This window comes from Propithecus coquereli, unplaced genomic scaffold, assembly GCF_000956105.1.
Source record: "Propithecus coquereli isolate 6110/MARCELLA unplaced genomic scaffold, Pcoq_1.0 Scaffold55, whole genome shotgun sequence".
In the NCBI taxonomy this organism is placed as follows: domain Eukaryota; kingdom Metazoa; phylum Chordata; class Mammalia; order Primates; family Indriidae; genus Propithecus; species Propithecus coquereli.
The window spans coordinates 6,028,365-6,045,935 of record NW_012151396.1 but is presented as its reverse complement, the minus strand read 5'-3'; the positions used below and the strand labels follow the sequence as shown (position 1 = coordinate 6,045,935).

The 17,571-nt window shown below is 45.0% G+C and overlaps 1 protein-coding gene across 1 annotated transcript in view; it reads left to right on the top strand.

Annotated features, from left to right (window-relative positions):
- The window catches only part of FBXO15 (F-box protein 15), a 45,374-nt gene extending 41,006 nt beyond the window's left edge, over nt 1–4,368 (top strand). The window contains exon 10 of the mRNA XM_012657585.1: nt 4,000–4,368. Coding sequence (XP_012513039.1) covers nt 4,000–4,266 — 267 coding nt within the window. The 3' untranslated portion in view covers nt 4,267–4,368. The remainder of the gene's footprint in view (nt 1–3,999) is intronic.
- The last annotated feature ends 13,203 nt before the right edge of the window (nt 4,369–17,571 follow it).

Below are 17,571 nucleotides of genomic sequence, written 5' to 3'. Positions count from 1 at the left end.
CCGGCACTGGCTGGCCAGGGAGGCGGAGGGAGTGTGATGGAAGTAGGGCCTTGAAACCCACAGGAAAGAATTTGGGTTTTGGTTTAGGTGTCCTTGGAAGTTGTTAAAGGGTTTGGTGTGCCTGTTGCGTGTGTGGCCATTCTATAGGTTAGGAAGGAATTGGAGAACACTGGGCTCTTGGAACGAGGAGGGCCTCGAGAGCTGGTGGGCTGTCGGCTCTCTCTGAGGCAGCTGTGGCCTGGGAGGGTAGAGGGATTAAGTCGTTGGCTGAGATAGAGGGCCACCGAGTGGTGTCCTCGTCAGGGAGTCCTCGTGCCTCTTGGACCAGTCCGCCTTGGTTTCTGTCAGGGCTGCTGCTTCTCCAACTGTCTTGTAGATGTGGGGCCCAGGGGCTTTGCCTTCTTCCTCCATGGCTCCTTGCCCACGGCTTTGACCACCGTCTCTCTGCTGGTGGCTTTTGGTGAGGTTTTAAGTAACAAAACCAGGTGACTGCTAAACCAGTGGTCAAGATCATGACGGGGTGAGAAGAGCTTGGGTTCGCCTCACAGTTCCACCACTGTATTGTCTTGGGATTTGCTTAGGCCACAGAGCCTTATCTCTGAAACAGCCATAGTGATGACTCCTTATTCTGGAAGGGCTCTGGGTCCCTGGGTGCGCAGAGACGTCTACTAGTGCTTAGCCTTGGCCTTGACTCCCCAGTCTCAGCCCCAGCAAGGTCGTACCCTGCGGGCTCCCTTTTTCCACTCCTTCCCCAACGCTGCTTCCCCTCACACACGGGCTCTGTGCTGCAGGGGTGCAGGGAGTGGGCCTTTGCTGGCTGGTCTCCGCTGTTCTAGGACCGCCACCGTCGATCACCTAGAAGAGGCCCGGGAGTGAGGTCAGGTGTCGAGGGGTTTCCTGGGCATCTCGCTGTGCAGCTCCCCAATGTGGGGGCTCAGGATCTGGGGTCACTGCTGTCATGGATTAGGGATGTTTCCATTGGCTGGTCCTTCACTCAGGTCTCCTGCAAAGGTGGCAGCCAGTCATATCATTTACGTATTAAACCATCTCATTGTTTCAACTTTTAGAATGTTTTCACTCCTCAAATTTCTCTAAGGTATACATTTATTGAGTCAAGACTCTTTGACCTGATCATACTTAGGTGTAAAGGATCAGCAGTTTTGGCCACATTAATTAGATATCACTTCTGAAAGCAGTGGTATACAGTTGCTCAGTTTATGTTGATATCTGGGGGTAAGCATTTAAATTCCAATTAATAGAACACTAATGGAGGGCACAAGTCATGGCAAATAAAGAGCCATATTGAAAAGGTAAGTGCTGAAAGATTTTATCCTTGACACTCCTTCTTAGTTTTGTTATAATTAAATAAAATAGTTTATGGAAACTGCTTAGGTTAGTGTCTGGTACACAGAACACGTTAAAAGACAGCTCACATTGTATGTCCTGGTTCATAGAGGCATTATTCACAATGTCTGAAAAATGGAAGAAACCCAAGTGTCTGTCCACAGATAAATGGATAAACAAACGGTGGTCTGTCCATTCAACAGAACACAATTTAGCCTTAAAAAGGAAGGAAATTCTGACACATGCTACAATATGGAAGAACTTTGAGGACATTATGCTAAGTGAAATAAACCAGTTCACAAAAGGACAAATACTCTATGACTTCACTTACATGAGTTTCCCAATTCATAGAGACAGAAAGTAGAATGGTGGCTGCCAGGGCGTGGGGGAATGGCAGGGGGTGGGGAGTTAGTATTTTATAGGTACAGATTTCAGTTTTACAAAATGAAAAGAGTTCTGGAGGTAGGTGGTGGTGGTAGTTATGCAGCAATGTGTGTGTTCTTAATGCCACTGAGTTGTACACATAAAAATGGTTAAGGTGGTATGTTTTATGTTATGTTTATTTTACCACAATTTAAAAAGTAAATTTTAAAATGTAGCTCATTAATAATATTAATAATTATCAGTGTCTCTAGCTGGGACCTCTCCCCCGCTCAAGTCCCCGTATAGCTACGTCTGTTCACCTGGTGGATTTCGGTGCTTGGATGCCCCACAGACATCTAGATTCAGCATGTCTAGAACTTACACGTTTCTTCCCCCCAAATTATCTTCTGCGATGGGTGAGAGACTAGGAGATTAAACTCCCCATTCTCCCATTCAGATGTAAGATTCTGCTCAGTTTATCTCACCATTGTTTCTGCCATCTCTTCTTTCCTGTTACCACCGATACTTTGGGGTTTACTTTGGGGTTTTCTCCACATCTGTTAGTGTATGACAATAACCAGTATCTCCGTCGCTGTTCTCACTGCTCCCCCCACCCAATTTACTGCCCCCACATGTTCGTTCAGCACATGTTGGTCGAGGCATGGTCACTCCATACATGTGGCCAGAGATGTAACCCTGTGCGCAGCTGATGCGGGTCCCGCCCTCGTGGTGCTCAGGGTCCTGCTCTGCTTGCCCTGGCCGTGCCGACTAGTGTCAGTACCGCAACCCTGGCAGGTCTGTCAGGCTCTTTGCATGTGCTGCTCCCTATTTTCTTTTCTCTTTTGCTTAATTTAACTCTCGTTCATCCTTTATGACAAGTCTTCGTTGATCATTCATTCATTCATTCATTCATCAGGAAATATTGGTTACTAAGTGCTAACTGAGCTAGGTGCTGGGGGAACATGAGGTGACTCGTCCAGAAGTGAACACACAGTGGTGCGTCTGCCCAGTGGGCGCGGCCAGCTGAGATGGGAGTGTTGGGGAGACTTCCCCAGGAGCTGATACCTGGGGAAATCTGGATGCTGAGACAGACAAAGGGGAGATGGAGAGGAGCACTCTCAGGCTGGGAGCCTGGGTGGCCCTTGGTCAGGGGGAGTGTGGCGTGTTCAAGGGACTGAGAGGTAAGAGTGGCTGGAGCACAGATGGCAGGAGGGTACATCATGTGCAATGAGGGGGGACGGGCAGGTGGGGCCAGTCCTTACAGGCAACAGAAAAAATGTAGTTCTTTTCTGCAGAGCAGAAGGAAGCTGTCGCAGGGTTTCAGGCTGTGGTGACATAATTAGGCTTGCATTAGAGGTTTGTCTTCCAAATGTGGATGGTGGATGAGAATGATTGGGGAGGTCAGTCTGATGGCTGCCATTGTGGTTCCTTAGGGAAGAAAGGTGACTTGGTTCCTTAGTCCATTTGGGTTGGTGTTATAAAATACCATAAGCCGGGTGGCTCCTACATAATAGAAACATCTTTCTCCCAGTTCTGGAGGCTGGGAAGTCCAAGACCAGCAGATTGGGTGTCTGTGGAGGGCCCTCTTCCTGGTTCATAGACGATGCCTTTTGGCTCTCTGGGGTCTCTTTCATTGGTGCGTTAATCCTATTTATGAGAGTGCTGCGCCATGACCCTGTCACCCTGAAAGGCCCCCTCCTGAAACCATCATATTGGTGACCAGGTTTCAGCATATGAATTTGCGGGGGTGGGACACAAACATTCAGGCCCTGACACCTGGACTGGGGCAGTGGCAGTGGAAATGGGACAAGGTAAATGGACTGGAAGTGAGAATGGACAGGATGGCTGGCGGGAGGAGGTGCCTGGAATGACATCCAGGCTCATGTGTATATGGGCTGGACAGTCAGTGGGGTAAGACCAATCCCTGGGAAGGGGAGTGCTGGGAGAGTCTCCCTGGGACGAGTGTGTCTGTGGATATAGTCACCCGGGACTTGATGGACTCTTGCATCCAGGACGTGGAGCAGGCACTTGGATATGTAATACTTGAACTTAGAAAAGAGGTTTGGCCTGGAGATAGACTTCTGGGAATCACAGGCGCGTTGGTTATAGCTTAAGGTGACTATAGTCTACTCCAGAATGTAAAATAGACCATGAAATACCAATGATAGTTTTCTGGATTTTGATGCCACACAGAGCATTTTAGTTTTACATCAGGTTTTCTGTGAAAATGAGGTTGAATTGGCCATTTTATCCTTATCCTTGTTTATTTTGTTTACTGTGTTTATTTTGTAGAGTTGTTCTATAATGGACGTAACTCTTTTGGATGAGTTTGGGAAACCCTTCTGGTGTTTCAGTTCCCCAGTTTGCATGAGATCTGCCACACCCTCTGACGGTCCTAATTTCTTGGGACAGACGTACTGTGTGGACTACCTGGATGCAGAAGGACGGGTGCACGTGGAGCTGGTGTGGATGGAAGAGACCGAAGAGTACTTTATTGTCAGCCTGGTCCTTCACCTTAGCGTAGGAAAAATCAACCATTGGTTTGGGACAAAGTACTGAATGTTAGCAGTAGGCTGGCAAGTTACTGTTGCTACTTAGCTGTTTATTTTGGACTGACTAGCTCTGTTTTTGGTGTTAGTAGTTAAAATAAAGCATATCTGCTGTAGTCTATTTGGTGCCTTCTTATTTCACATTAGAAATTATGATTTGTGTGTCATTTTTAAGTTAATGTTTGAAGGATTAAGTTACCTTTTAAAAAAAATAGCACAATCCAATGTAAATTCATATAAAATAGAAAGAAAAGTACCTATTTCTCTTCTGCCCTTAGTTAAAAACTAAGAATGTCTATGTAAGCATCTCATCACTGGGGGGAGGGGGGTGTGCGTGTGTGTGCTGGATAAATAAGAATTTTTTTGCTTAATTGGTAAGAAGCCCAAATGAGAAGATATACTTAAATGTAAGTGTCATGGTGTCTGTTAGAATTGGAAAGTCCAATATTCATGACTTTCAGCAGCCATGTTAGTATTTAATAAAACAAAGTAAAATTGACAAATGGCCCAGTTCAAAAGGAAAGGTGAATGTGAAATCATCATAAGGAAATTGTTATAACTTAAAATAGCAAGGTATGGTGCCAATACAGTTAAGACACCCAGCTCTACCTCAGTGGGCGTGGAGACGGACGAGTTATCAAACACTTCCTCTGCGGAAATACTTCCAGAGAACAGACAGATGCCTGGAGTTCAAATAGGTAACATGTATCTAAGCATATGTAATTGTAGGGCATTTGGTTCTAAATTTGGTTTACATTGTATTGATTATGTTTTGATCATATTTTTATCTCCCAGTTGAAAGTTACTCTCAGCCGTGATTTTTGATGTTATACCACGTTTCTCCTGCTGGGGCATGTGTGCTTAAACACACCCTCCTCTGTTTTCATTCTTCTATTGCGTTATCTGGCCAGTTTTCTCTTTTGAGGTGTGTATGATAATGTGCAAGAATGTAGAATAAAGAGCTTGAAGACAGCAATAAAGTAAAGATTTGGAGCAGATATTAGGTTCTTCCCCGAAGAACTGTGAGGGTAGAAAGGATTTCTGCTGCTGGCACCATTCTCCACCTCCTATCCTCCAAGACCATGGGCCCAAGCCCGTGGGAAGAGAGAAAATGGAAATCTGTATCACGAGTTGAGAGCACAGGGCAGTGTTATTTCATGGCATCAGCTAAGAGGGGATGTAGAGTGCCTGCCCGGCTTCCAGGGAGACGTGGGGGAGCAGGCGTTGGGCTGAGCAGGGAGCCAGGCCAGGACGTGGTCAGGAGAGGCAGGTGGTGCCACTGAGGGCTCCCAGGGCTGAGTCTGAAACAGCCATGAGACAAGGTGTGGGGTTCCCTAAACTCACTGGGTTAAATAAATTGTGAGGGACCAGATGTCCTGAAAATACTGGAAGCATGGCAGAGCCAGGGAAAGAGTCCTGTTTTCTTTACCTCCTGTTTAATAGTGTTTGGGTGGAGATGGGGAAACGCGGAACTTCAGTGAAGACAGTGCAGTGGGAAAGCTTTTAGGCTGGGCTTGTGATAGCACTTGGCAACCCTGGAATTCAGTGTATGCCTGACGTCTGCCTTTCCTGCCAGACTGCTGGTGCTGTGAGCACGGACAGTGTCCTCTTCACTGCTGTGTCTTTAGCACCTAACAGATCCGTAATCAATACTCAATAGCTACTTGTTGAATCAGTAGAAATTATTATAAGGAATATAATATACCAGCAGCTGTGGGGTCATGAAGGAGGCAGGGATAAATTCTGACTCGGATGAATCTGGAAGGCCCTCCGTGTTCCAGGTGACATCTGAGCTCACCTTTGCAGGGAAGTTTGCAGAGCAGTGAGGGGGAGGGCAAGGCAGGCAGAGGCGACAGTGTTCACAAAGCCGTGCATTTTACGTGTCTCTTCGAGTGTGCACGCCACACGACCCAATGGTGCTAGAAGGCCCACCCCGCCCCTGAGTGCCTTTGACGTGTCTGAGACAATCAGCTCTGTAAAGCTGTTCCTTCTCACATTTATCTCCATATTTCTAAATATATCTAAACATGTCAGATAATCTACGAATTCTACTTTTTGTTTCTCCCAAGATACATCATTTCCAGAATTCCGTCTGTATTTGCTTTAAACTGCCTGCTCTCTCACCTCGCCGGACAGCTGCCGTCCGGGGTTTCCTGTGTAAATCCTCTGTTTCATAGAATCCTGTCCTCCTCGGTCCACATCCTTTTTTCAGTGGTACACATTCTCTTGTAGCTTTCTAAGAAAGATGACATGAGATACGTTGTGATTCTATGAATTTCTGAAAATGTCTGATAAGTAGTTTAATTGGTTACCAAATTGTAGGAAGGAAAGTATTTTCTTTTGCAACTTTGCTTTTTCTTCCTCTGTGATCTGTTCTCTTTCTCTGTTCTCTCTGGAAGCTTTTAGAAGTTACTCTACTCTCCTGGTATTTTAAAATTGCAAGGTGACGTGACTTGGAATAGGTCTTTGCATTCATTATGAGTTATTTTAATTTACGAACTTGTGTACTTAAGTTCTGGATTTTGTTTTCAATCTGGCAGTACTTTATTGTGTTTTTCTCTTTTATTAATGAACCATCATTCTTTCTGTATTGATTCTCTTAAGTCTCTTATCTTTTCCATCTCATTTTCTATCTTTTAGTCTTTTGTTCTGCTTTTTGGAATATTGCCTGCAATTTTGTTTTTCAGTTCTTCTATTGAATTTTCTTTTTTATTTTGATGATCAAGTTTTTACATTATAAGAACTCTCTTTTTTTGTTGTTCTTTATAAAGCATTTATCCCTGTTTTATAAATGTAATATTTTTTCTAAAGCAGGTATTGGCGTACTTTTTCTATAAAGTGCCAGATAATAGCTTAGGCTTTGTGGGACATATGGTATCTGTTGTAAGTACTCAACTGTGCCATTGTAGTGTGAAATCAACTATAGACGATACACAAGTGAATACCCATGGTTGTGTTCCAAAAAAACTTTGCTTAGAAAAACAGGCAGCAAGTGAGGTTGGCCTTCAGGCTGTGGTTTGCCAAGTACTGCACAAGTCTCTAGGTTAGCAGTTTCAGAACTCAAAAAAGTTTTCATCTCAACCATTCAGCAAATCCATAGTATAATAGTTTTAGGCAAAAATATTCAGTGATGCTAAAATGGGTAGGTGAAAGTATGAAGAGAAACGAGATACTGACATAGTTGCAAAGGTTCATGCCGTCAGATACTTACTAGTTACAAAGGAAGAAATGGTAAGTTCACAGTGAAGGAACCTGAAAAGACAGTGCCGTAACTGGTGATTGACATCAGCGTCATCAGCATCAGTAATGGGCAAATTACTGCCTCTCCAGTATGCCATGGGAGAGACACATCACTTCTGTGGCATTCTTACCCAAAACGCACAACCTGAAGTATGCACGGGGAAACGACAGACAAATAGAAGTTGGAGTATATTCTACACTTGTATTCGTACTTGTATTCTACATTCCCCTTCAGAAGTGTCAAGGTTGTGGAAGACAAAGGACGTCTTCTAGACTGGAGGGGTCTAGGGAGTGGGGCGGTTGAAGGCAACGTGTGATCTCAGACTGGGTCCTGGACCAGAAAATGACTCTAGTGGAACAAGAGGTGAAATTTGAAGAAGGGCTGTAGATTAGATAACTGTATTATATCAATGTTAATTTCCTGATTTTGATATCAAAATGTGACATGCAAACATTTGAGGAATCTGAATGAAGGGCATATGGGAAATCTTTGACATATTTTTGCAACTTTCTCTGTAAATCTTAAATTATTTAAAAATGAAAAGGTAACATAAAAATTAAAAGTTTCCATGTCTTCCCATGTTGTTTGTCTTGTCTAATCTGGGTTTTCTTTGTCTGTTTGCCTTGATCTCTGGCTTTCACACTGGAGCCTTTGCTCTCTGCTCATATTTAAGGCTGAGGCCCTTAGGCGCTGACCAGGGCTCTGCCGTGGGGATGCACTTGTCAACTGATGGCTACACTGGAGTAACCGGGCAGTGTGCTGCCTTTGGTATTGGGGCTCCCAAATGTGAGTGTTAGGAAGCCTGGTCTCTAGGGCGCCAGCGTGTTCACAGGAGAATTCTCCAGTCCCCTGGGACCGTAGTGTTGTGCAAGAGCACACCATGTGAAGGGGGTGGGGAGCGTTCCAGCCTGGGGGAGGTAAACCTGCACCAGGTCGGGCTGGGCTGTGAGGGGACCGGCGTGTCGGCATAGAGCTGGACTGTATTCTTTAGGTGATTGGAAACCCTTAAATGTTTTGCTTTAGGCTGGATGCTGTCAACCCAGCACTTTGGGAGGCCAAAGCAGGAGGATCTTTTGAGGCCAGGAGTTAAAGACCAGCCTGGGCAACATAGCTAGACGTTGTCTCTACAAAAAATAATACAATTAGCCAGCTGTGGTGGCACATGCCTGTAGTCTTAGCTACTCTGGAGACTGAGGCAGGAGGATTGCTTGAGCCCAGGAGTTCGGGGTTGCAGTGAGCTAAGATTGTGCCACTGCACTGCAGCCTTGGTGACAGAGCAAGACACTGTCTCTTGAAAAAAGTTTTGTTTTCATATGCAAAGGTAATGAATTCAAATAATAAGTGTATATATAAAGCAGAGTATAAATGAAAAATTTCTCTCTAAACTACACCTACTCCCATTAGCTAGAATAGCCTGTTACTAGTTAGATGTGTGGTCTTCACACAGAAGAGGGGTTGGGTTGGAGTAGGAGGATGTGGAGGTGGGGAGGGTCACTGTGGGAATCCGTGTGGAAATAGAAGTTGTGTTCTCTCGGCCTCGGTTTAGTAGAGGTGTGAGAAAGAAATGGACCAAGATGTGCAGGAAATGATCTTGTGGGCAAGGATTTACTCTGGTATAGATGTTTTGGTGACCAGGGTTTTCCAACCATTAGCAGTTTGGAAACAACTAGTAAATCTACTTGGGGATACCCTTTGGAATATCTTTTCCCAGGTTCCTAAAGGACAAGACAAAATTTTTAAATCAAGGGATTCAGTTTGATATTTATTATTTTTAGTTTTTTTCCTTTAAAACACCCTCAAACTTACAGAATTGTTATAACTGTAGTTCAAATAACTTGTGTTTTGACTGAATCATTAGAGGGGAAGCTGCCAACAGGATGCCCATCACCCCTGAATACTTGCATGCATATTTCCTGCAAACACGGACGTCTCTTCATACCACAGACACAGCCGCTGCAGTCAGGAAATTAACTCTGATTGTCTGTGATTATCTAATTCTTAGACCCCGTTCAAGTTTTGCCAGTTGTCTCAATAATGACCTCATAGCACAAGGGTCCAGGTCAGGCTTGTCCTGTGGCTTTCTTCTCTTTCAGTCTGGCGCAGCTCATCGTTTTCTTCACCATTAGGACCTTGGTACTTTTGAACATCACAGGCCAGTTATTTAATGGAGTGTTCCTCAGTATGGGCTTGTCTAATGTCATGCATCTCTGGCAGGAATGTCAACAGAGTGGTGCTGCCTCCTATCATGATTTCAATTTCTCCCCTTACTGAGCCATTTCCTGCAGCCACTGGATGATGGGGGTGTCTGCCAAGCTCATGACTTGGAGCCCCCCACTCCTGCGTGTGCAGCCTCCGTGCTCGCTCTGGCCTGGAAACCTCACACTAGGCCACTGGTTTTCTGTTGATGCCCACAACAGGCTGATGCTCAAAGGATGAGAGGCAGAACTCTTGGCTACGCATATCTCCAGGCAGGGCCACTCAGGAGTTGCCTGGGGTCGGGAACAGCAGGCTGGGGCTGTGGGAGCAGTTATGTATGGGGGGCGCTAGGTTTCCCAGGCTCCCTGGGGATGGCTACTTTGAATAATTCTGTGGGCTGGAGGCGGAGTGTCTATTCCCAGGTGTGGACTTAATCAGCTGAAGGAAAGTGACCACACTCGAGCCTCACAATGGCATCAGGGCTGCATTAAGAAAACAACAAACTCACAGCTACTCCTCTGTGTGGATGCCCTCACTCCCTCTTGGGGCCCTGGCTCCCAGACCGGGCTGCCCGGGGCCCGGAGCCCTTGTCACCCCAGGCTTTCAGGATCCCCTACCCCACCGCAGGTGCTGCCTTGCTCTGCCCCACTCAGCAGCTTTAGGAACTGCCAGCGGGGCAAGGGGACATTTCTCAAGGGTTAGAGATACTAACATTAGTTCTGTGTGTCATAAATGTTCACGGATTACGCCTAATATAAATAATAGTCCTCTTTTGGAGCTGGTCATCTTAATATGTATATATTGAAATTCAGTTGTCAGACACTTGAAATGAAAGCATTTACTAATCATACTCCTTCCACAGAGAGAAAGCCTTTTGTTTGCAAAGCAAGAGGGATTCCTGTGCTGGGTATCAGAACAGAGAGAACCATGAAGCAGCCTCGCTCAGTTAAACCAATTCGAGAAAAGTAACAGGTGCAAACTCTTAATTATGCAGCTGGCAAAGAAAACAAGTTTGCATTACACATAAAAAAGTGTATCTACCACTAGGGTAGACTAAAGGGGTCATATTTTTATTTCAAGTATACTCCAGATGCAAAATCTCATCTGGCTTAAAATTGGGTCGAAGATCTGACCAGTCTTTGCAAAGTTAATTTTTATTTGTAAGTTGATAGTTGTCTTTTATTTTCATTAACATCTACGTGAGTCTAATAATTCAGTAACAAAATGATCACACAGGAAAATCTGTAAACTGTTTTCCCCAGGCTTGTAATGTGAAGAAATTGTGTCTTTCACACACTGTACGTGGAAGTGTTGGTCTTAATCGTCAGTGTACCTTTCGTGTGAGGAACAATATGGTATCTACCCACAGCCTCGTGAGGGTCTTTTCTGGTTTCCTGTGGCTTCAAGGTAAACGCCTAGATTCTGTGAGCACCAGCAAACACGAGCCCGATCACTGCTAGACAAGTCCTCAACTGCAGAAGCCCCTGGGGCTGAAAGTCACAGTCCCCGAGTGCAGCTCGGTGGGATAAAACACTGTGCGAGAAAGGGGGACTGTAGGACGCCCAGGGAAACAAGGGCTGCTGCTGAGAATTGAGAATCATTGAAATACACATGGGAGGGCGGTGGAGTGGCAGCCCTGCCATGCCCACTGCGCCGGGAGGTCCTCCAGGCTGGTGGGGAAGATCCCGGAAGAGCAGGCGGGTCTAGGGGCAAAGTGGGGTAAAGGCGTGGCTAACAAGCTGGGGCCAGGCTACAGCCAGCAAAAGAGAGGAACAGGAGTACCCAGGCAGAGATGGGAGCTCACATACCCATCCCCGCAGCCGTGCGGAACGCCCTGGGCGTCAGCTTTGTTCCTGAAAATGATGTGCGGAGATGAACGCGTGCTCTGAGAAATGCACAGAAGTTGAGGATTTGCCTGCGGAATGTCAGGTTTTAGAGCTGCGTTGAACCGCGAGCAACAGGTCCTCAGCCTCTTTCTGCTGGCTCAGCCTGGATAGCTGCCTTTGCTGACCTCACTTCGCCTTCTGGCCTCTTGGCGATTGTAAAATGAACTCCGGGAGTTGGCCCAAAGGGAGATGTGTGTTGACAGCTTGACGTACAGTCATATGACTGGAGTCGTAGTGAAAGGGATATTAAAAACACTTTCATCTTTGCGTCTAATTCAGAAAAGTGCCCATGGACACGAGATGAGACACCTGTGATTTCTTGCTGACTTAATGTTGGTTGGGGAGAAAGTGAATTCTCCATAAAATGATAATAGTAGCTAATAATAGTAGCTTTCATTTAAAAAAATTGGGAGGTTATTGTGCGCCAGGCATTATGCAACAAGTTTTACCTATGTATCTTTTAAAATCTTCAATAACTGTGGTAATAATGATAATGATATGATTACAATGAGGAGCTGAGCTCGGAGCGGTTACACGAATACACGTCTGGTACTAGATGAAGCTGGGATGTGCCCGGTTCCAAAGCCTGTGGAGCCCTAACTGTTGCTGCATATCTGGACATGGGCACCACAGTGCTGGGGGTGGAAGGTCCATTCTGAACATCTGACATACAAGAAAATGTAATCACGCAGGTCTTTAGCAGAGCATAAACAAACGTGCAGCGAAGCACATTCTGCCTAACAGGGACAAAACTGCTGAAAGAAACTGTGTCTTAAATCAGCAGAGCCGGCATGTGCTACACAAAGGACTGAAAATTAACCAGGTCACTTTGAAGAAGCACCAGTTTCCTCCGCCACATGGAAGGCTCTATAGCTCCGTAGGAAATGAGAGAGTGCCCTTTGGTGCAGTGGAAGAGTAAGTCGGCAAATGGAGCAGAACACAGAGCTCAGACGCAGATGCTCACAGACGGATGTGGTTTCATGACAAAGGTGGCGTCACAGAGCAGTGGGGGAAGAATGGGCTTTTTCATAATGATTTGGGGACAATTGCATAGCCATCTGGAAGAAATAAAAGCAGACCTGCTTCCCATGATTGCAGAAACACATTCCAGGTGGATTATGGACCTAAATGTGGAAAGAAAAGTAAGTTTCTGGAAGACAATATGGGCTGCCTACCACTTAGTAGCACAGGGACAAATAACCCATTAAAAATGTGCAGAGGACTTGAATAGACATTTCTCCAAAGAAGATATACAGATGGCTAACAGGTATGTAAAAAGATCCTTAGCATTACTAATAATTAGGGAAATACAAATTAAGACCACAATGGTAAATCTCATACCTGTTAGGATGGCTATTATCCAAAGAACAAAAGACAACAAGCGTTGGTGAGGGTGTGGAGAAATCGAAACCAGCGCACACTGTGTGAATGTAAAACGGTGCAGCTGCCATGGAAAACAGTCTTGGGGCTCCCAGAAAATTAAAAATTGCTGTCATGTCATCTAGCAATCCCACTCCTGGGTATATACTCAAAAGATTTGAAGTCAGGATCTCAGACATCTGCACTCCCATGTTCATTGCAGCTCTGTTCCCACCAGCTAAGAAGTGGACTCGACCTCAGTGTCCATCACAGATGAATGGATAAAGAAAATGTGGTATTACACAACGGAATACTATTCAGCCTTAAAAAGAAAGAAATCTTGTCATTTGCAACAACATGGATAAACCTGGAGGACATTAAGTTAACTGAAATAAGCCAGGCACCAAAAGACAAATACTGCATGATCTCACTTATATGTGGATCCTAAAAGTAATTAAACTTATTCAAACTGAGACTAGAACAGTGGTTACCAGAGGCTGGGGGGGCAGGAGAAGTGGAAAGTTCCTGTTCGGGTATAAAGTTTCAGTTATGCAAGATGAGTAAGTTGTAGAGATGTGCTGTACGACATTGTATAGCGCCTGTAGTTAACACCGCACCGAACACTTACAATTTCAAGAGGGTAAATCTCATGTTAAGTGTTCTTACCACAAAGAAGGAAAGAAAAAAGGCAGTCAGGGCAGTATTTCCATGTGCCCTGACATGGAAGGAAAGACCTTCACTTGTTTTTACAAAGAAGGAAACATTCTTTCTTTTGATAACTCTTGCTGGCACATTCCTCTTCAAGTTGTACCAGCTTAGAGGCAACACCTGCCTAGAAGTAACTGTCAAAAAACTATGACTCTTTTGTCCTTTTTTCCCCCCGCAGTGGAGTTACATAAAATAAGTCTAATCCCACCTGGCCCCACCTCAGTTGATTTTAAAGGGAAAGTGAAGTGTCAACTGAGGAAGCTAGAAGAGTGGTCTGTGTGGTATCTGCTTAGTGGACTTTACTGATCTGCAGTCATCCCCGTGAAAAGCAGAAGGAAAGTCTTGCTACAGGTGTATATGTAAATAAGCAGTATGGTGGACTCTGCCATTTTATGCTCATCGTGTGCACTATTAGGAAAATTTGGACTTGGTGGGATCTATAAATCCAAAATAAAACTGGTAATAGCTAAAACTTCACATAAGAACATTAGAATTGGAAGAAATAATGGTCACTTAGGAAAATGCCCAGTGCCAAAAATGTTAATTAGTAAAATTTGATAGGGACCAAAAAATAATCAATGAATCAAATTTGTGTTGTGAAATTTACACGGACAAGAACTGGTCCTAACGAAAATGAAAAACTGTAAACAGGTCACCCATGTAGTCTAGACAACTAATCAAAGGGTTGTGTTGGTTTAATGACATTTAATGTTGCTGTAATTCTGAGGAAAATGTTTTTATTAATAAATAAAGTCTAAACATCTTCAGGGTTAAAATGGTGGGGTTAAAGCATTCTGAACATTCTGTATTGATTTAAAGTATCGAGTATTTCTGAACTGCAGTGTGCTTTAAGCTAAGCAAAAAGTATATATTTTTGTAAGACACTAGAAGTAATAATGGACAAATAAATGCAGTTTGATTTGTTGAAGCCATGGGGTTTTGAGTATGTTTTATTTGTGATTCTATTAATGTTGCTATAATATTTAAAAAATCTGAAATTGAGTTCATAGTTACATTAATTCTACTATTAAATTCTGATGTAACCAGACTATGGAGCCGGCAATAACAATTATTTGATCCTTCATTTATGTACCACCTACATCACGGTAGTCCTCTGTTGTTCCCCATGCTTGTGCTTGTCTAATACATACCGACCTCTGCCGTGTTAGAGCAAGAATTGCGGTCGTCATGGAGTAAGATGTTAAGTGGTATCTCTTTGCTTGCAGATTTATTATATAAACCCCATCTACCTATTTTCCCAGAACAACATACTTTCTTTCTGTAATAAGTTTCTGTTGGCCAGTGTTTTGCAACTAATTTGCTCTATTATTGGTTCTGCTTAATTGGAATAAATGATCATGCAAGAGACATATGTTTCTGAGGCAGCTGTGTATGTAACACAGCTATGCTGATGGTTCTATTCGGCATCCGCTACGTGGACAGCTAAGATAGACCTGCTTGATGCCCGACCTGAAATTGTAGGTGTTTGCTCTTCCCTTTCACAAGGAGACAATTATGGTACATCTATAACTGTTTTAAAAAGAGATTCCCAAAGCTATATTATTGCAGGAAAAAGTCCTCAGATGGTAAAACTTTGTTTCATGGAGGGGCAAAAATGAAAAGCCTTCCACACTGGCATTAGGAAAATGTTAAATGTTTCATTCTGGAGCAGACAATGCAACATAGTCTTATGAATTTATGTTGCCATCATGTTTGTTCCTCAAGGGTGTTATTAAATTAGGAAGTATAACCATGCATCTTAATCACTGTGATTTGTGTTAAAAACCTAATAGCAACAGAGAGCATTACTTCCGTATGCAGAATCTCCCTGCACTGATCTTTGGATGTGGGAAAATTGTTCCCATAATTTTGCATACGGGTTTGAAACTGGTCCCTACATCAGGGGTTAAATATGGCTTAGGCTAGCCTTCAATTATTTAAAACACATTAGGCTGTCTGTGAAAATGGTAAGATGATTGTGTAACAGATGAATGCAAACCCTTTGCTTCAGACTTAGCTCTGGGCTTTAGACATACAAATTCTCCTGGAGCTGCAGCTAATCCTTTGCATTTGAGTATCAGGTCCTTGTCCACATTTCATGCCGTTCATTCTAAGTCACACATAGGAAAACTTTTCTCTCCCTAACAATAGCCAGCGCCCCTAAGAAGGAAAGCAGCAAGCACTTACTGTGAGCTTATTCAGCACTAGGCAATGGCCCAGGAGCTGTGGATGCCAAGATGAGAAGACGTGGACAACCAGATAAACGGATCAAAAGCGTGCCCTGACCCTGTGCTCTGTGCCAGGGAGGAAGGCGCGTGAGGTCTGGCGGGACCTCGAAATACGGGTTGGGTTTTGTTTTGTAAAACCGAGGTTGTCCAGGTAGAGAGAAGAGCATAAGAAAGAAGGGAGGAAAGAAAAGGGAAGAATGTGGGGAAAAAACGCAGCTTCTTTTTCTTTCAATATTCACTAATCTGGTTTTTGAATTGAGTGGCGAGCATAACAATTTATCCCAAGGCGTGAGTTCTTTACAAGGGTGTGGAAAGGGCAAGTGGGAGCTAAGTCGCGGGAGGGAGAGAGGTGTGGGTGGGGCGAGACGGAGTGGGAGCAGGGGAGCTGAGGGAGAGGGAGGTGGGTCGGACTTCAGGCAGAGGCTGGAAAGAGACCAGGCGGGGGCTCGGGGCTGTGGAGGCCCGTGGAACAGGCCCTTCCTCGCGAGGTCCGGGGTTTTCCTCTTCTTTGTCTCAGTGGATTCGAATACTAAGTGTCCCTGTTACTGTGTCTTTCACTCCTGCTTTCCCTGTGGGCGAAACATTGCTGATTTGTTGTTCGTCAGTAATCTTGCGTGGTTCACTTTCTCAGGGGTGCTGCTTCCCTTTCATTTCTGCCAGAAAGTGTCACCTCTTCTGGGCCTGTCCCACACCCCACCCTACCTGGTACCTCTCCGTCCCTGCCTCTACGTCTCTCTCGTTCTCTCATTCTCTGTCTCTCTGGCTGTCTCTCCGTATTTATCTCTCTTGTCTCCCTGTCTCCGTCTCTCCCTCTCTTGTTCTCTCTGTCTCGCTGACTCCGTCTCTGTCTCTTTCTTTCTGGTTCTCTGTCTGCCCCTCTGGTTTCCTGTGTCTCTCTGTATCTCTCTGTGCCCCTCTCTCCCCTCATCTCATTTTTTCCCAGCTTTGTGATTCTGCCATGAATAAAAAAGAATAAAGTAGCAGAGAGACCAGGTGGGGCCGGGAATGGCCTTTGCTATTGAGAAGCTGGCTCTGAAGGTCAGGAGCTCCTTCGAGCACCTGGGCTGGGCTGAGGCTTACAGAGCGTTTCCTTGGGGCAGCAGGAGGGGGAAGTGGCCAGACTCTGTCCCTGGTGTCCACAGGGCTGCAGAGGAGCCGTGAGCAGCTGTTCCGACAAAGCATCCTGCCCGGACCCTCCTGAGCAGCAGCCAGGCCCAGACAGCACCCAGTGCCCCACGTGGGGAGGCCGAGACGTGGAAGTAGCAGCAGAAAAAGGATTATTTTCCCCTAGAGTTGGTGCAATTTTTGGGAAATTAGACTTCCAGGAAAATGGTTTGCTTGGTTTTATACTTAATTTAAGTAGCCTCTCCTTTCTCTCTGTCTCTCTTTCTCGTTCTCCCATTCTCTCTGTCTCTGCCTCTCTCTGTCTCTCTCACACACACACATGCTGTCTCTCTCTGTCTGTCTGTTTCTCACACACACATGCTGTCTCTCTCTGTCTCTCACACACACATGCTGTCTCTCTCTGTCTCTCACACGCACATGCTGTCTCCCTCTGTCTCTCTGTCTCTTTCCCCATCCTCAATAGGGACGTCCCTCAATAGGGACGCTTTTCCCGGTGACTTGCAGCTCTCTCATTCATGCATGTATTGTTGCAACACTATTGCTGGAAGCCCTGCACACTCAGTGAGGTGGGA